The following is a 17,361-nucleotide window of genomic DNA, read 5'->3' on the forward strand; positions in this document are numbered from 1 at the left end:
TCTCACAAAGCGATGCAGGCATAGGTTGAAGGTGCCCATTTCTTCTTATAAATTGCGAATTTCAAATAAAAAAACTAACAAATTTTTTTACTAAATTTGACGAGACAGATATTCATATTCCTAAAATTTGCTTTATAAGTTAGATATTCCATTTCTAAAAGAAACAACATAAAAGTTAATATTCTCCATTAACAAATATAATTAATAATTTTTTAATATAAAAAGAAATAATATTCTAAACAACACAAATATCATCTTTATTATTAAAAAAAAAAAAGCATTCCGACAATCGGATGGTGGTGTCATTCCCAATTCATGTCTTCGGACGAAATCTAGAGAGAGACCGCATGATTAGCCATGCACCTCCGCAACAGAAAAGCAAAACTCCTTCGAAAATATCTAGGACTCAAGCGGGTCCCACACTCCTCTTCCTCTCCAAGTGGCAGAAAATGAAAAACCCACCAAATTATAACCCATATAACAAACAATTAATTAAATCATATCAAGCTTAAGCAAGGGCATTTATGTAAATCCAACTCGGCCACGATGTGCCTTTTCCTTCCCCCAATCGCCCGATTCAGCGTTCATTTATTTTATTCCTCCTCTTTGACAGCATTTTGACCAAACTAAATAATAATTTTATAATTATATAATACTTGTGTATGTATACATGTATGATGGGCATGGAAATGCATGTATGGTATCTGAGTGGGCAACTGGGCTAGTTAGGCGAGAGGAAAATATCTTGCCACGTGGGCATCAATCTTAAGCGATGAACTGGGAAGCCACATAAAGATCTTCTCTTCTCTCTCTTCTCTCTCTCTCTCTCTCTCCTCACTAGGCATACAAACCTCTCAAAACTGACCCCAAAAATAGAAGGAAAAAAAAATCCTACGAATCTTCTGGAAAAATTGATGTCGTGATTTTTACTTGTTGGAAACCATTTCTAGCGGCAAAGCTCAATTATCTCACCAAGTCACCAGGTACTAATTTGTCTTATATATATATTTTTTATAATTATTGTATCTAGAGGTGTTTTTACTGATTCTTAGTATTACATGCTAAAATTGCTAAAATTGGAGGATAGTAATGAAGTTTTAATTCGGATATAGGGCACTAGAGTGATTGTTGTTAATTTTTGTAAGAAGTTTTGTGGTTCTTGTAGAGTCATCGACTGGAATTTTAGCCAAGAGAGTCTTAATTTTAGTTAATTTTTCAAAAACAGTAATAGTAATATCAGATTCAGAGGCAAGGGTTTTCTGGCGTGGTTTTTGACAGAGTGCTCTTGTTTGGAGACGTTGAATTACAAAATTTGGTTGATTGATTGGTAGCTTTTGGGGATTAGTCCTTGATTTTTTTTTAAGGAATAAGGGCTAAAAGGTCTTTTCAGTATTTCGATGGCCGAGGTCGAGGTCCGGGAGAGATGGATTGATCGTCTACAGTACTCTTCCTTGTTCTGTCCTCCTTCTCAGGATGAGCACCAAAGAAAGGTAATCCATAATTGTAAATCTAATATAATGTTTATTCATGAAATATCCCAGTTCCTGAAATGAGATAGAAGATCTTTTTACTGAATACGATTTGAGGGACAAACTGAACAAATAAGGAAAAGACATAAAACCTTAATTTCTAGTATTGGGCTCGGTTTGACGTTATCACTCTCGTATATTTAGTGTATTTGACTGTGTTATAAGGCAACCCTTTGTCGAAGATAGCTTGCTATGCGTCATGTTAATTATCATTTAGTTCCATCTCAAGACTGATTAGTTATGATAGAGTTAATTCGTGACCTAATAAACATTGCTAAATCCCAAGATATTTTCGATTTGGGATCCTTAACATGATCTTTGGAGCTAGTGCTAGTTTGACTTTTGTGAGCTCTGATACCATGTTAAGTATCATGGGTTCAATCTCAATATTTATTTACTATGAGATGAGTTACTTATCACCTTATAAATCATGTTAAGTAGACCCTTGATGACTCTTGGCAATTATCACTTCCAAGATTGCTTCAAAGTGTTTTCCTTAATTTTTTTTTCTTTCTTTTCACAGGCTCAAGTTATTGCATACGTGGATTACTTTGCCCAGTTCACATCCGAGCAATTTCCTGATGACATCGCTGAGGTTTTTTGATTTTTTTGTTTTTTGTTTTGGGTTTTTAAAGATTTTTCGACAACTTTTATTTGACACTAGTGCTAAGATATAAATTTTTGTCTTGGCAGCTTATTCGTAGCCGATATCCATCAGAAGAGCACCGCCTTTTTGACGATGTTTTAGGTACTGATTTGTTTAGATGTTTGTGTAATCAATGATTAGTTCCAAGGCTTTACTTAATATATATTTTTTTTTTAATTTTAAAAATGTACGACTAATTATTTGTATCTTTCAGCCACATTTGTTCTTCACCATCCCGAGCACGGGCACGCCGTCGTGCTTCCAATCATTTCCTGTATCATCGATGGCACGCTCATGTATGAAAGGACAAACCCGCCGTTTGTTTCTTTCATTTCTTTAGTTTGTCCAGTGAATGAGGTACATCCAATTTCTTGCGTCTTTCCATTCAATTTTTTTCCCCTCTGATTTCCTTCCCATTCATCTCCAGTTGGGTGTTTTAAGATTAGTGAGTTAATTTATTTTTGCTTACCTAGAATGAGTATTCCGAGCAATGGGCACTGGCATGTGGGGAGATTCTGCGAATTCTCACTCATTACAACCGTCCGATATACAAAATGGATCACCAGAGCAACGAGACAGAGAGAAGCAAAAGTGGTAGCCAAGCGACGACGAGTCAAAGCCAGGCTACAACAAGTCAACCCTCCAGCTCACCACCTGCGACGCAACAAGATAGGAAACCTATAAGGCCTTTGTCTCCTTGGATAACCGATATTTTACTCGCTGCTCCTTTGGGTATCCGAAGCGATTACTTTCGATGGTAAGTGCATGGATTTGGTCTGGGTTCACTCTCTTATCAGCCTAGTTTCTCTGTGATGGGTCACAACATTACTGTCACATGGCATGGAATCGTATGAAGAGGAAAAAGATAACGTCACTGCTTTTAAATCCAAGGGATTACTGATAGTTTAAAACAGGATAATTCATAGAGGCTTAAAAAGATAACTCTCCCACATCATGTGTGCTTTTTTATTTTATGCCTCATTTTCAACCAGTGTCTATTGATTTATTTATAGCTGGTTTAATTCACTGACAGTTATCGAGCATCTAGTTCTTGTGTTGCTTTCTTTATAAGTTCCATTGGCTAAGTTTGTGTAATTTTTTTTGCATGCATCAACAGGTGCAGTGGTGTGATGGGTAAATATGCTGCTGGAGAGCTGAAGCCACCTACTACTGGTAAGTTGGGCTTATCTGGTTCATTTAATACACATCTCATCTCATTTCTGAACCATTAGCATGAAAAAATTTGACGCTGCAAGATTTGTTGAATGAATTTGCAAATTATGTATCTTCATACCTAAAGTGGATGTTGCTATCGAGTTTGAAATTCCCTCAATTTCAACTTGAATTTATTGTCTTCTACGATAAAGGAAAATGTTAGTGCCCGTAATTTTGTTTTTCTTGTTGCACACCTGCAAGGCTTACCTGGTGCTAATCTGCCAAAAAAAAAAAAAAAAAATCTGTTACAGCCACTTGATATGGGTCGTGGCGATTTTGAAGAATTATAATCCTTAAGAGACAGACTACTTACAATTGGTTTACTTTATTCGTATTTTTAGCTACTCGTGGATCGGGGAAGCACCCTCAACTCCTCCCGTCAACCCCGAGGTGGGCTGTGGCTAACGGGGCAGGTGTCATACTCAGTGTTTGCGACGAGGAAGTTGACCGCTACGAGACTGCCACTTTGACCGCCGCCGCTGTGCCCGCTCTTCTGCTTCCTCCCCCGACCACAGCCTTGGATGAGCATCTAGTTGCCGGCCTCCCCGCTCTCGAGCCGTACGCTCGTCTGTTTCACAGGTCATGAAAAGCTTCTGCTTCTTTTTTTTTTTTTTTTGGTTTAGGAAAAAGAATTGTTGTAAAGGCTTTGCTGAATTATTATTACTAATCTATCAAATTCTCTCTGTTAGGTATTACTCCATTGCCACGCCCAGTGCCACCCAAAGACTTCTCGTTGGGCTTCTAGAAGCACCGCCATCATGGGCTCCAGATGCACTCGATGCTGCTGTGCAACTTGTGGAGCTTCTTCGGGCTGCCGAAGATTACGCAACTGGAATAAGGGTAACGCTGTTACTATCTCTGCATTTTGACATTTAAAAAAAAAAAAAATTTGTTCTATATTTTTTGGTTATTTTGAAGCTAATAGCAACCATTTCGTATTCTACCGAAATTTGTCGAGAAAGCTCGTTGCTAGCCATAAGCAATAGATTCGATTCATTCTACGGTGGAGACATCACTTTCAACGTTATCTGAGCAAATATTTTTCAATTTACAGCTTCCTAGAAACTGGATGCATTTGCATTTTCTGCGAGCAATTGGGACGGCAATGTCAATGAGAGCGGGGATAGCGGCCGATGCAGCAGCGGCTTTACTTTTCCGTGTCCTTTCACAGCCTGCACTACTTTTTCCTCCTATAAGGCAAGTTGAGGGCTTCGATGCTCAACTCGGGCCCTTAGATGGTTATATTTCATCGTACAGAAAGCAGGTATGTACATATATATATATATATATATACACACACATAATCATATGATTGTTTGGTAGTCTTTGAGCTTATGAAAATCATTCTGCCCAAGAAAGCAGAGATTCTGAAACATTGGGTTTGATGATCAGATTGAGGTGCCGGCCGCCGAAGCAACTATAGAAGCCACAGCTCAAGGGATTGCGTCGATGCTTTGTGCACACGGCCCAGATGTCGAATGGAGGATATGCACAATATGGGAGGCTGCTTATGGCCTTATCCCTTTGAGCTCCTCCGTTGTCGATCTCCCGGAAATAATTGTCGCCACTCCGCTTCAGCCGCCCGTTTTGTCCTGGAATCTATACATACCTCTCCTTAAGGTCTTGGACTACCTTCCCCGCGGGAGTCCCTCTGAAGCGTGCCTCATGAAGATTTTCGTTGCCACGGTGGAAGCGATTCTCCGGAGGACTTTCCCGTCTGAGTCCACAATCGAACAGAACAAGAAAAATAGGTACTTTCCCGGGTTGGGATCCGCCTCGAAAAACCTGGCGGTCGCTGAGCTTCGCACGATGGTCCATTCCCTGTTCTTGGAACCGTGTGCGTCCGCCGAGCTGGCGTCGCGACTATTGTTTGTGGTGTTGACCGTCTGTGTGAGCCACGAAGCCGAGTCGAATGGGAAGAAGAGACCCAGGAACGAGGAAACTAACCACCAATCTGACGAAACCACAGAGGATTCGCGGAAAAGGTCTGGCAAGGTCAGAGACCTGCAAAATAGAAGGACGAAGAAACAAGGGCCGGTGGCGGCGTTCGATTCCTACGTTCTCGCCGCCGTTTGTGCTCTTGCTTGCGAGCTTCAGCTATTCCCAATAATTTCGAAGGGAATCAACCGTCCACAGTCGAGAGACGGAAAGAACGAAGCAAAGCCCGTAAAGATTAATGGGACGGGCGATGGGTTTCAGAGCAGCATTGACTCGGCGGTCGGTCACACACGCAGAATCCTGACGATTCTGGAGGCACTTTTCTCGCTCGAACCGTCTTCTCTCGGAACCTCATGGAGTTACAGCTCGATCGAGATTGTTGCCGCGGCGATGGTCGCGGCTCATGTCTCGGACTTGTTCAGGCGGTCGAAGGCTTGCATGCACGCCCTCTCGGTCCTGATGCGGTGCAAGTTGGACACCGAAATAAGCACAAGGGCGTCCTCGCTTTACAATCTCATCGATATCCACAGCAAAGTGGTCGCGTCGATCGTGAACAAGGCCGAGCCTTTAGAAGTGCACTTGATGAGCACGCCGGCTTCGAAGATGTACCCTTCAGGCTCTGATAGCAAGAGGCATACTCACCATGCCAATGGTAGGACTTTGGGTTCGGGGCAAGCGTCTTTCTCGCAACCACCCAAAGGTTTACCCGATTCAGAATCGAAACTCAAATCCGTGGGCTCCTCAAGTTCTGGCAATGTCTCTTGTAATTTGGGTAAAGGCATTGCAAGCTTCCCCGTGGACGCTTCGGATTTAGCCAACTTCCTCACCAAGGACTGGCAGATAGGATTTAATTGCAGTGTTCAAGTTTTTCTTGGGTCGATGCTGACAGACAAACAAGAACTGTGTTTCTCAGTTGTGTCGCTGCTGTGGTACAAGCTGATCTCGGTTCCTGAAACCAAACCCTCCGCTGAAAGCACTTCTGCCCAGCAAGGATGGAGACAGGTACAGAATCTAGATGACTATTCTCGCTCGTTACAGCACCAGATCGTTTAATTTTGAAATTGGATTCATGTTCTTCGTCTCCTCTATTTTTATAGAATATTTTCAAGTTTTTTTGGGTTTTGATCATTCAATTTGTGAAATCCTGCTTGGATTTGTATTACCTACCTTGGATTTTGTGATCTTTGTGTTTTGAGAAACTCAATTCTATCTTATTACTTTACATGTGTTTCTTCAGAAAACAATAACAAAGTCTTTCTTAATCTGGTGTTTCCAGGTAGTTGATGCATTATGCAATGTAGTGTCAGCATCACCAGCAAAGGCAGCAACAGCCGTCGTTCTTCAGGTCTGTATTCATTTTCCGTTTCATTTAAATCTTCCTTTTCTGGGTCACTGATCTTTTGACAGCACAAAAACCCGAATTAGCTTTTGACATTTCATAACATAGTATCCCAAGAATTTTGCTTAGTCAGTTGTCAAAATCAGTGGTCTACTTGTTTTTATTTATTTATTTTGGATTTTATTGAGTCTCAATGACCTCATCTGGTTCATCACTTTCATGGCGTTGGGTGTGTCAGGCGGAGCGGGATTTACAGCCTTGGATCGCCAAAGACGACGGCCAGAAGATATGGAAGATCAACCAGCGCATCGTAAAGCTGATCGTCGAGCTTATGAGGAATCACGACAACCCGGAATCACTGGTGATCTTGGCCAGCGCGTCGGATTTGCTTCTACGCGCCACCGATGGCATGCTTGTTGATGGAGAAGCTTGCACTTTACCACAGCTGGAGGTAAATCACAATCTCCCTCCATCTCTCTCTCTCTCGGATTGAATATGGCTGAATTATCAAGCAACTTCGTTGTTGTAAAATTTTGACCCAAGAAATTGAAGGCTGAATTTTTCTTCTGTCTCAGCTACTTGGAATCAGCCAAGTCTTTTTTTTTTTTTTTTTTTTTTTTTTTTTTTTTTTTCCCTTCAATAAAAGTAAATCAAGCATGATTAGATCATCTTAAAAGAATAGCCTGACAAAAGAGTCAGTCAAAATCTAATTCAGAATTCGCCATTCTAGTAAAAATCGAAGAGAGAAAAATTAACGGTTTTTCCCATTTGGACTAAAAACTGACAGCTACTGGAGGCAACAGCAAGAGCAGTCCATCCCGTGCTGGAGCTGGGAGAATCGGGCTTGGCTGTCGCAGACGGCCTTTCGAACTTGATGAAGGTAAAATTACTGAAAATACCCTCCAATCAAGTCAACAAATCGATATCCCCCGAGTGTTTGATGATATGATGGCGTGCAGTGCCGTCTTCCGGCGACCATCCAGTGCCTGGCGCACCCGAGCGCCCACGTGCGAGCGCTCAGCATATCGGTGCTCCGCGATATCGTCCACACCGGTCCGATCAAAGCCACCATAAAATCGGTGGAGATCAACGGAAACCGAGGCCCCACGTACAAGTACTACAACCCGGACGACATTGACTGGCTCGCCGATATCGAGAAGTGCCTGAGCTGGGAAGCTCACAGCCGCCTCGCCACAGGGATGCCCATTCAGTTCCTCACTGCCGCCGCCAAGGAGTTAGGTTGTGCTATCTCCTTGTGACCCACTTTAGATTCCTCGTTCTAGCGCTTAACGTATGAAGAATAGCGGTGCTTGATAAGTAAATATTCATTATTATCATGCCTTTTTTTTTTATTGCCCCTGTCCATTAATGCCTCAGAGGGTCCAAAGATATTATCACTGCTTTGGTCCGAGTCTTGACGAACTTATTGATCTTCCTTCATTGTGGTTGATATGATTTGGTTTATCGAATTTCGGCTGAGGACATCCATAAACCAGAGAGAGCCTTGTTGATTCGGTACTCTGGTTCAGCTGGTTTTTGTACTATAATTTATAACAGGTTCATAACTAACGTTGGTGTTTGTCAATTCTTGTTTCTTGTTCTGCCGAATGTATAGATTTTGGGGTTCAAGTTATTGTATCTTTTTATTTATTTAGTTGAGAGCAACTGAACTTTATGCTAGGCCGTAATTGATATGTATGCGTCAGCTGTGTTATATAGCGACTATAGAATAGAGCTAGATCGAAGTTACACTATAGATAATATTAGGATTAAGAACCAATCTATATAGAAATGGTTTTTTTATTTTTAAAAAGCGGCACCTAGAATTGGGCATCGATCTCCATATTGTATGACTAGCATTGAAGAATTTTCATAATATGTGTCGCGGCTCGCGTACTCGCGGGTTGTGGCTCTTCGACATGGGAAGTGTTTCTTCAAGTGCAATATCGACCTTTTTTTTTTTTTTTTTTTTTTTTTTTTTTTTTGGTAGTCGCTGTTGTTCAAAGGAGTAGCTGTTGCGCTTAATTCAAATTTATTTGTGATTATTTACAATGAAATTCAATATTTGCGGTATCATCTTTTATGATCTTTAATATTTCTTCAATGATAAAGACAAAAATAAAAAAAACGAGTTTTTTTTTTAAAATTAGTTTTGCACGTGTTTGTCGGAGATCGTCGGAGATCATTAGAGGTCGTCGTCGTCAAAAAGAGTGAGGACCGAGAAGATAGAGAAGTGATAATTTTTTTCTTTTCAAAATGTGATAAAAGTTTAATTTTAATTAGTGTGGACATAAAAAACGCCAGTTATATTCAATTTTAACTAGTGTTGAATATAAAAAAATCAAATAATTAAACAAGGATAAAATAGTAATATATCAAGTAAATAATTTCCTAACATATTTGGAATGACTATTAATTCAACAAAAATAAAACTTTGGCTATTTCTTACTCAGAAAGAATAATGCAAATGGCTTAGGTTAAGAAAACTATCAACAATTTAAGGAATTTACAAAGTGGAGAAGCCTTTAAACTTGAGCTGATTTGTACACTAATTATGCTTCTTAGTTTATAGTTTAGATTGAGAGAACTCTCAACAAATGGCTTAGAGTGAGAGAACTCTCAACAAATGGCTGTTTTGTACACTAATTATGCTTCTTAGTTCATAGTTTGTGTTTTAGAAGGAAAAAAATGATATAAGCCAAATAAGAAAATCCCTATCAATATCGTTGTATAGAATTACAAGGCAACAATCACGTGGTGGTATTGCCACGACAGTTCTCGTGTCCTTGCTCTCATAAACACTTGAAAAGAAATGCCTTTCTCTCTCGGTCAATATATATTTTCACTCTCTTGGTTCTCCCTCTTCTAATTCCGAAATTCTTCACCAGCATTAATCTATATCATCGTCTTCGTCGATCAACGTGTGTGCAAATTCAATCTTAATTCGCCGTTTCTCTATCAATTTTTGTTTGGCTCTTTGTTATTGTGGTTCCGTACTTCGCAAGAGGATTTTGAGCGACGATTTTTGGTTTTTGTTTTTGTGTAGGTTATTTTTGGGGGTGAATTTTGAAGTAATCGGATATGGGAAAAAAGAGGAAGTCCATTGCGACGAGACTGGACGAGGTCGATCGAACCATGTTCGCGTCTTTTAGCACCGCCGCGAATTCGCTATCTCAGCTCTACACTCAGGGCATGAACCACCAAAAGCTCTCCTTCCAAGCCGGTGAAAGACACGCTCTTGTAAGTCTGTTTTCTTTTTCTTTCTTTCTTTCTTTTTTCTTTTTTTGGGGTTTCGCAAGCACAGTTTGTTCGGTTAAAGATTTGACTCTCTTCTAATGTTGGTACTTGGTACACATGCATTTGAAATGTGTTGTCACTGATTCGTGTTTTAATTTTATTTAATTTCTTTCTTAATTCATTGAATGTGGTGTGGTTTAGATGATTCTCAGGTTCCAAAAAAAAATAAAAAATAGTTGAGACAATGGGATTTCACACTGACCGCTTTGCATTAGGGTATCACATTAACCAAAATGGCATGGAATTTGAGCTTTCTGCTATGAAAATTTTCATAAGCAATGATCTTTACTGTGGAATAATCTACTTCTGGGCGTTCGAAGATGGATATAGCCAACCCAGGAGTCCTTCATTCTTGTACAGATTTTTTTAATATTTTTTTACCCTACTCTTTAAGCAAGAATGTTTTGATTGTTTAAATATTTTGAACTTTTTATCATCAGCACAAGCATATGAATCAGTTTATTTTTTTCCTTCGTTAATTCATTCAATTTGGATTCATGGTGTGGTGTGTTAATAATCGATAAGGTTTTCTACCTTTAGGTTGATTATTAGTAAATGGTGTACTCATTTTCTATCATCTTTGGTCTGTTTTATTCAATGAAAAAAAAGATATGCAGAGGAAATACGGAAAATCATCTTTTCTTCTATCGAGTTCTTAATACCTATCACGGAATTGCTTTTATGCTTTAGGAAAAACTCTATCAATGGATGTTCAGACAACAAGAGGGAGGATCAAGGGTGTCAACTGTTGATATACTCAATTACATTCAAGTTTGTTCCCTTACTTATCCATTAACAACTACTGCATCGAAATCAAGCAAGAGAGGTTATTAATGTAATATTTTTATGCGACGCAGCACGAGATGGAATATTGCGGAGACGACTCATCGTTGCCCGCGAGACTCCCGGCCCAAAATCAGGTTCAGAGCTCGGGATTTCCGGCTCCTGCGGGGTCGTCTCTTCTTCGGTCCGAGCATTGTGAGACTCACCCCAAGAATTCGGTCTTCTCTAACGCCTTGTCGAGCCCCGTTCGTCGGAGCCTTCAGAACTATCATGTTGCTCAGAGCAGCGGATTGACCACTGGAAACGGGTCCTGTGTCAACGAGCCCAACTTTCCTCAGAACCAAAGCAGGGATTCTAATCCTCCGAGCTCAAACGATTCTTTGATGGATATGCACGACGATAGCCCTGCCCATGATTCCAATTACTAAAAAGAAAAAGAAAAAGAAAAGAAAAAAAAGGGATCAAAGAAGGCCACAAGGATTAGCTGCCGGTCCTTGCGATTCGCATGTCAAAAAGGACTCTATGAAGAATATCACAGCACATAATACTCCTTTTTTTTTTTTTTTTTTTTTTTTTTTTTTTTTTTTCTGGTAATCAGGAAGAACACATGGATGTGTAAGTGGTGCAATATACTAGAGTATTCATGTAAAGCGCGTTTGTATTCCCTGTGGGTTTGTTTTGATTCTGGGTTGAATTTTTTTATTTTTCCTTTTTTTTTGTTGCCAATATACCAATTCTGGCTTATCATTGTAAATTCTTTCTTTGTATGTGCCTTAATGAAAAAATTTAAAAAAGAAAAAGAATGTCACTAGTTTAAAAAGTAGTTGTTCTATTTTATTATTAGGCACTGCCGAGAAATACCATGAACAATTCATATTTAGAGATGACCTGGTAGCTCAAGCTAGTTGGGTTTGTTCTACTCCTAATGGATACAGTATTTCCTAATTATTGCATTTCAAATCACTATTCGAATAGAATACTGATAACTGTCGGCGCAACAACGTAGGCAAATATAGGGAAAATTGTGCGTCCCACCGCTGTTTGCTTGACGCCATTGCCAAAAATTATTTTTCATTCGAATAAGTCACAAGCTAAATATTCAGACGAAAATGTTATTGAGATTATACTTACTATGTATTACATAAACACAAGCTCGGTTTTGTTATTGAGAATATCAATTTCTTTGTATCGTTGGTGGCCAGTTTGAAGAGAAATTCGATTTATTAGGCCAAACGAAGTCTTGAAATTAGGGCATAATATGAAATGCACGGAGAGATAATTTAGTATTTTCAAAATAAGAATGGAAAATTAGATATTACAAAAAAAGTTTTAAAAATAAGATAATTCGAATAATTTGCACATTTTTATTTGTTGATTGCATGTGTTCCTAGTTACTAAGACTATGCGCTTGCTTATTTTCAATGGAAACGTAAATTTAGAAAATATGATTCAAAATTCGCTCTCAACCCGGGACGACAATGACTTTTATCTTCAAGAGTCATATTAATATATTCAATCATATTTTTTTTAAAAAAATTTCTCAATACAAAATATAACATCATGATTTGCAATTCATTGATGTCATTGGGAATTTCATAGTTACCTTAAAATGAATAAAAATTCTCTATATAATTGGGGTTTGAAATCAGTCCTGAAATATCACGAGCTAAATAACTAAAGAAAAACGAGTTTGAGATTAGACTTAATATCTGCTACATAAATTGCTTCATTTTCATTAATATTATTTCACCGTCGAGTCTGAATATGAACTATTTTTTTAGGCGAAGAAGTAGGCAAATGATTGCCGTCTTTTTATTTTTTTTATTTTTTTTATTTTTATATATATATATATATATATATATATATATATATATATATATATATATATATATATATATATAGAAAAATTCATTAAACGACATAATTGTGGAATTTGGTTATGACAACCGTTTTTTTTTTGTACTTTATTATAAAAATAGTATGCTTAAAGTGTTACTGCAAAAATAGCGTTTTTAAGTTATAAACAATCATATATTTTTATTTTTATTGACGTTTACAGTTTTTTTTATTTGTTTGATGTTTTGTACTCCATTTAACTTTTTTACTGTTTACAATTTTATTTATAAAGAATATATCCGTTTTAAAAAACCGGTATTTTTAAAAAGATTTAAAATCATAATTGTCGCAGAAATTTGAACAACGATTGAAGAGTTCAGGCGGGTTCGACCTAAGATCGGACCAAGTGGCCGTGCCCGAGCCGGGTGTGTGGAACTCAAAAGTCACGAGTGTCGCTCCTTTAGCTCAAGAACATTCTTCGTTCGTCACGGAGACCTGAGAATAAGAACAAGAAGAAGAAAAGAACTAAAGGGGCACAAAGGTAGTGTCTTTGACGAGCGCTAAACGCTCAACATTAATCTGATTGCTATGAGTGAGGTGTGGACAACGACATTTATAGAGATAATTTTGGGTGATTTAGGGCTCGATCAGGGGAAACTGTGTATGGAGAGTTCTCGTCAGCGTTTCATGACTCTGGATCGAGTAGACAATATTAAAGAAAAAGTTACCTCGTCCCTTCCATGAGTTGAATGATGGTTAAAAAAAACCCCTAAAAATAGGAGCTTGAGCGCAGCCCCATGCATGGGCGGAAGGCCTTGCACACGCGGAAGGCTTTGACAAGAGCGTGTGAGGGTCATCGCGTCCAACTTCTTGGGCCCATGTACAGGCACGGTGCGTGCGATTGTGGCTTGGGCTTGCGTTCGTCCCATTTTTTTTTACGGGCTTTCCAACTTCTTGGGCCCAAGTTGGGTTTTTTTTTACTAGGCCCATTGTGCCTTTGCATGGAGGACTCCGAGCAGTGAACTTCATAATCTTTTCGGTTGTTCGAGGGAAATCGACTATCTCGGGTCCTTTTTTTTAGCGAGCATGTCGTGGTGCGTCTCGTAATGTTAAACGACCTAACTGTGCCTTACGGGCGGCTTAATGCACCATACGTTTGTTTTAGGTGCACTGTGATGGTGACGCGCCGCGTGAGCGTCTTGAGCGCGCCGAGACGACGTCTTTTGTTGCATTGGGTAGAGTAGTGTCAAAGCGTACAAGCTAAAGACGGGTTCGCTTAGGTTCGGAGGACTAAGAAGCACAATCACTTTGGCCTGAAGGGCCAAGACGTGTCATCGCATTTCAGAGTAGCGATGGCTCCATCGTTCGTGCCTCCCACTTGACGAGGGAGCTGTGGAAGAGCCCCATTTGCCTTGAGAGGATTGCTTTAATGGCATCGTCGTTTTCAAATTGGTCTACTTTGTTAGATTCCTCTGTGAATCTACACAAGTATTAGCAGAGAGATTCTCCCTTTCTATGCTTTAGGGATCTCAGTGGAATCTTCCCAAGTATCTTTTCGAAGGAGCCGGTGAAGTGAATGAGGAAGGATCACTCTAGCTCCTCGAACGTGTTGACAGTTCCAGGCAACATGCTTCCGAACCATTTGAAGGCTGAATGTCTGGCACAAGATGGCAGACGAATGTTGGCAAACGAATGTCTCTTAACAGCCATCCAAATGCGATACTGCTGGATATGGTGAATGAAGTCTATTTTCATTCGTAGCACGAGAGATTTGGTAGACGAAAGTCGCCCGAAAACTCCTCCCTGATGATGTTAGCTATATATGGGGAAACACTTGCTCCATCATGCTCCGGACCTCTTGGGTCATAGTTTGGGCGGCTACGAGGTTACATACCTCATTTCTAAAATTGTGGAGCAGGCTAGCCAAGTCTGCATACGTAGAAGGGGAACTGACCGGGACGAGTGGGGCACCTTGCCCTATTTTGTTGGAGGCTTGATCAATGGAAGTCGTTTGGAGCGAAACAGTGTTGTTTGGACCGAGTTTGGCAGCAGTACGCATGATCCCGTTTTTAGAGGGAAGCTGATTTTTTGAGCTTCTATGACGGCCGTTGATGTGCATCCTTGAGTATCCGTATAGCGAGAGGATCGTTTCCGGCCTCCATTCTGGTGTTGCGAATTACCCATTCGTGTTCAACCGTCGTTGGTGGTGGCGTTGGTGCGCCTTATGCGATCACGAGCCGCGGTTCGGGCTTGGTTCGTCCGTGCTTTCTGAGTGGGAATGATATGTTTGTGATGTAGTGGCGGGGCTTTGGGGCCAACGCTGAATAGAGCGCTTATAAGAGCTTTCCCCAACGTTAGATGTGTCACGGTTGAGGTCTCATATGCTAGGATCGGGAGCATCCTTGCTCTCGTCTATGCAAGAGTATGTGTGATCATCCTCACCTTCGTTCGTGTAAATGGGTGAGACTACGAGCCTGCCCTGTCAGACCAAGAAGGTTCTTGATGGTGGTCGGTTCATACCCCTGGATAGCGAGGTGCTCTGTCAATCAACGGACGCTCTCCTCGAGTTCAATGATGCGGAAGTCCCGCGGATCCTGCCCTGGGATTGGGCCTACGATCTCATTCAGAAGCAAGTCTTGATTCCTCTGCGTCTATTGGTGCAAGTTATATCAGGTTGCGGGGTATGCACCTCCCTTGGAAGTGTTGGAAATCTGAGTTCCAGACAACACGAATAAAAGGTTATGCTGGTTTTTTTTTTTAATTTTTTTATTTTTTATCTTTCCAAGTCGGAAAGAATTATCGTGGGAACTTTTGAATGTTTCTCGATCCTCCTCTTTCTAGCACCAAAATATTGTTGTTAAAATTGAACGAGAAGACTTCGGGCGGTTCGACCCCAAGGTCGGACCAAGTTGCCGCGCCTGAGCCGGGTATGCGGAAGTCGAAAGTCTCGAGTGTCGCTTCTCTAGCTCAAGAACATTCTTCGTTTGTCACAGATACCTGAGAAGAAGAAGAAGAAGAAGAAGAAGAAGAAGAAGAAGAAGAAGAAGAAGAAGAAGAAGAAGAAAAGAGCTAAAGGGGCGCTGATACAGTGCCTCTGGAGTGCGCTCCGACTTCTTGGGCCTAAGTTGGACTTTTTCGGGACTACGCACATTGAGCCTTTGACGTGGAATTTCTCGCAAATCATGAAAAATTTAATCTTTCCAGTTTTTCAAAAAATGACCAACAAAAATAACTACTATTTTGAAAATTTTGCACAAAAATACTTTTATTTTCTCAAGTATGGAAAGACATATTGCAATAAGAACGAGAAGTAACAAAATTTCTCAAAAATATTTAAAAAAAGTTGTAACCCACGTAATTTCTACTAAACTGTCTGGCTCACTCGTGGACAATGGGTTGGGGGGCTGGGCTTGTTACATTCATCTAAGCCCGGCTTATATTTAGGCCCGACCCACTCGTAACACCGAATTATTCCTAAACTATGACTTTCACAATAGTTTTGGACCAAAATCCAATATCTCTAATTTAATCCAAAAACATGACTTGCTTTTTTACACAATTACGTTTTTATCCTTTTATTTCTTTCAATTTTTTCTCATTGCTTTTTTTATCCTTTATTTCTTTTCTTCTTCTGCGTTTATTTTCTTCTTCTTCTTCGTTCAAAATCTCTCTCTCTCTCTCTCTCTCTCTCTCTCTCTCTCTTGCGTCCAAAAGAAGAAGAACTCCGTCGAGGCTTATCACGGGGGTTTCAAACCCCTAAAATTAGTTTGGGGTTCTCGTGGTTTGTTGCCGAGTTGAGCGAGGAAGAAGAAGAACGAGAATTCGGGAGAGAGAGAGAGAGAGAGAGAGAGAGAGAGAGAGAGAGAGAGTGAGAGTGAGACGGAGTTGAGCTCGCGGAGGAAGAGGAAGAGAACCCACCGAGGAGACGAGAACGCCGCGCGTCGCCGTGGAGACCGACCGGGAAGCGAACGCCGGGAAAGGAAGAGGACACAGGAATTGGGTAAGAAAAATCTGAAAATTTCTGGGTTTTCGTTGAAGATTTATTGACATTGATGTCAATAAATATGCATTTTTATTGACATTAATGTAAATAAATCTTCAACGAAAACCCAGAAATTTTCAGAAACTTTTCAAAATTATCCAGAATCAAATCTTCAACGAAAACTCAGAAACGTTGAAGATTTATTGACATTAATGTCAATAAATATGCATTTTTATTGACATTAATGTCAATAAATCTTCAACGTTTCTGGGTTTTCGTTGAAGATTTATCTTCAACGATTCTGGAAAATTCATTTGAAGATTTATTGACATTGATGTCAATAAATATGCATTTTTATTGACATCAACGTCAATAAATCTTCAATGAAAACCCAGAAATATTCAGAAACTTTTCAAAATTATCCAGAATCCCGAGAATCGTTTTTTCTTTGATTTTTTAACTTTAAAAACCACAGAAATTCTACGCGGAATCCATGGCGGGCTGTTCCGGCGGACACTTCGAGGTCGCCGTAGCCGGGATGGCCATGGGCTGCTCTTCGGCGGCCATGACCGTCGTTCCCAGGAGCTTCAGCGTCGGAGATTATTTTGATTATTTTGGCCGAAAAATTAGGGTATGTTCATTAGAAATTGGGGGTTTTGATAATCTTGAGAATTGTTGATATTGTGAGTCGATTTTGTGTTTGGAATTATGCTTGGGATTGTTGATTTGGGCTGTTTTCGAATTTTGGATGAATTTACCATGGATTTGCTGATTTTTGGACGTGTTTTGGACTTGG

The 17,361-nt window shown here is 40.0% G+C and overlaps 2 protein-coding genes across 5 annotated transcripts; both read left to right on the plus strand.

Annotated features, from left to right (window-relative positions):
• Positions 1-802: 802 nt before the first annotated feature.
• GI (gigantea protein (GI)) lies at positions 803-8,355 on the plus strand. Of its 4 annotated transcripts, none has more exons than XM_089618932.1 (15): positions 803-983; positions 1,381-1,490; positions 2,053-2,124; positions 2,223-2,277; positions 2,390-2,532; positions 2,649-2,932; positions 3,293-3,348; positions 3,732-3,969; positions 4,080-4,230; positions 4,445-4,654; positions 4,783-6,330; positions 6,605-6,673; positions 6,906-7,118; positions 7,455-7,547; positions 7,627-8,355. In XM_089618932.1, the coding sequence occupies exons 2-15, from the start codon at positions 1,398-1,400 to the stop codon at positions 7,924-7,926; spliced, it is 3,525 nt and encodes a 1,174-aa protein (XP_089475058.1). In that variant the 5' UTR covers positions 803-983; positions 1,381-1,397; the 3' UTR covers positions 7,927-8,355. The 4 variants fall into 4 exon arrangements, with proteins under 4 accessions (XP_089475058.1, XP_089475056.1, XP_089475057.1 ...); XM_089618930.1 differs by having other exon boundaries at positions 804-983; positions 1,279-1,490; XM_089618931.1 differs by having other exon boundaries at positions 804-983; positions 1,346-1,490.
• Positions 8,356-9,398: 1,043 nt separating this feature from the next.
• Positions 9,399-11,554, plus strand: LOC149391323 (uncharacterized). Its single transcript, XM_089618659.1, has 4 exons — positions 9,399-9,588; positions 9,714-9,907; positions 10,655-10,735; positions 10,822-11,554. Exons 2-4 carry the CDS (start codon positions 9,749-9,751, stop codon positions 11,173-11,175), a joined length of 594 nt encoding a protein of 197 aa, XP_089474785.1. The 5' UTR covers positions 9,399-9,588; positions 9,714-9,748; the 3' UTR covers positions 11,176-11,554.
• The last annotated feature ends 5,807 nt before the right edge of the window (positions 11,555-17,361 follow it).

The sequence above is a fragment of the Urtica dioica genome, chromosome 7, assembly GCF_054948205.1.
Source record: "Urtica dioica subsp. dioica isolate 48M chromosome 7, U.dioica_male_clone48M_v1_H2, whole genome shotgun sequence".
NCBI classification, from domain to species: Eukaryota; Viridiplantae; Streptophyta; class Magnoliopsida; order Rosales; family Urticaceae; genus Urtica; species Urtica dioica.

Bases quoted from the DNA above. Each gene is read 5' to 3' on its own strand.
- GI (XM_089618932.1), top strand. From the start codon at position 1,398: ATGGCCGAGGTCGAGGTCCGGGAGAGATGGATTGATCGTCTACAGTAC. The intron at 2,933-3,292 runs GTAAGTGCATGG...ATGCATCAACAG, and splicing joins CGAAGCGATTACTTTCGATG to GTGCAGTGGTGTGATGGGTA. The intron at 3,970-4,079 runs GTCATGAAAAGC...TCTCTCTGTTAG, and splicing joins TACGCTCGTCTGTTTCACAG to GTATTACTCCATTGCCACGC.
- LOC149391323 (XM_089618659.1), top strand. From the start codon at position 9,749: ATGGGAAAAAAGAGGAAGTCCATTGCGACGAGACTGGACGAGGTCGAT. The intron at 9,908-10,654 runs GTAAGTCTGTTT...TTTATGCTTTAG, and splicing joins CCGGTGAAAGACACGCTCTT to GAAAAACTCTATCAATGGAT. The intron at 10,736-10,821 runs GTTTGTTCCCTT...TATGCGACGCAG, and splicing joins ATATACTCAATTACATTCAA to CACGAGATGGAATATTGCGG.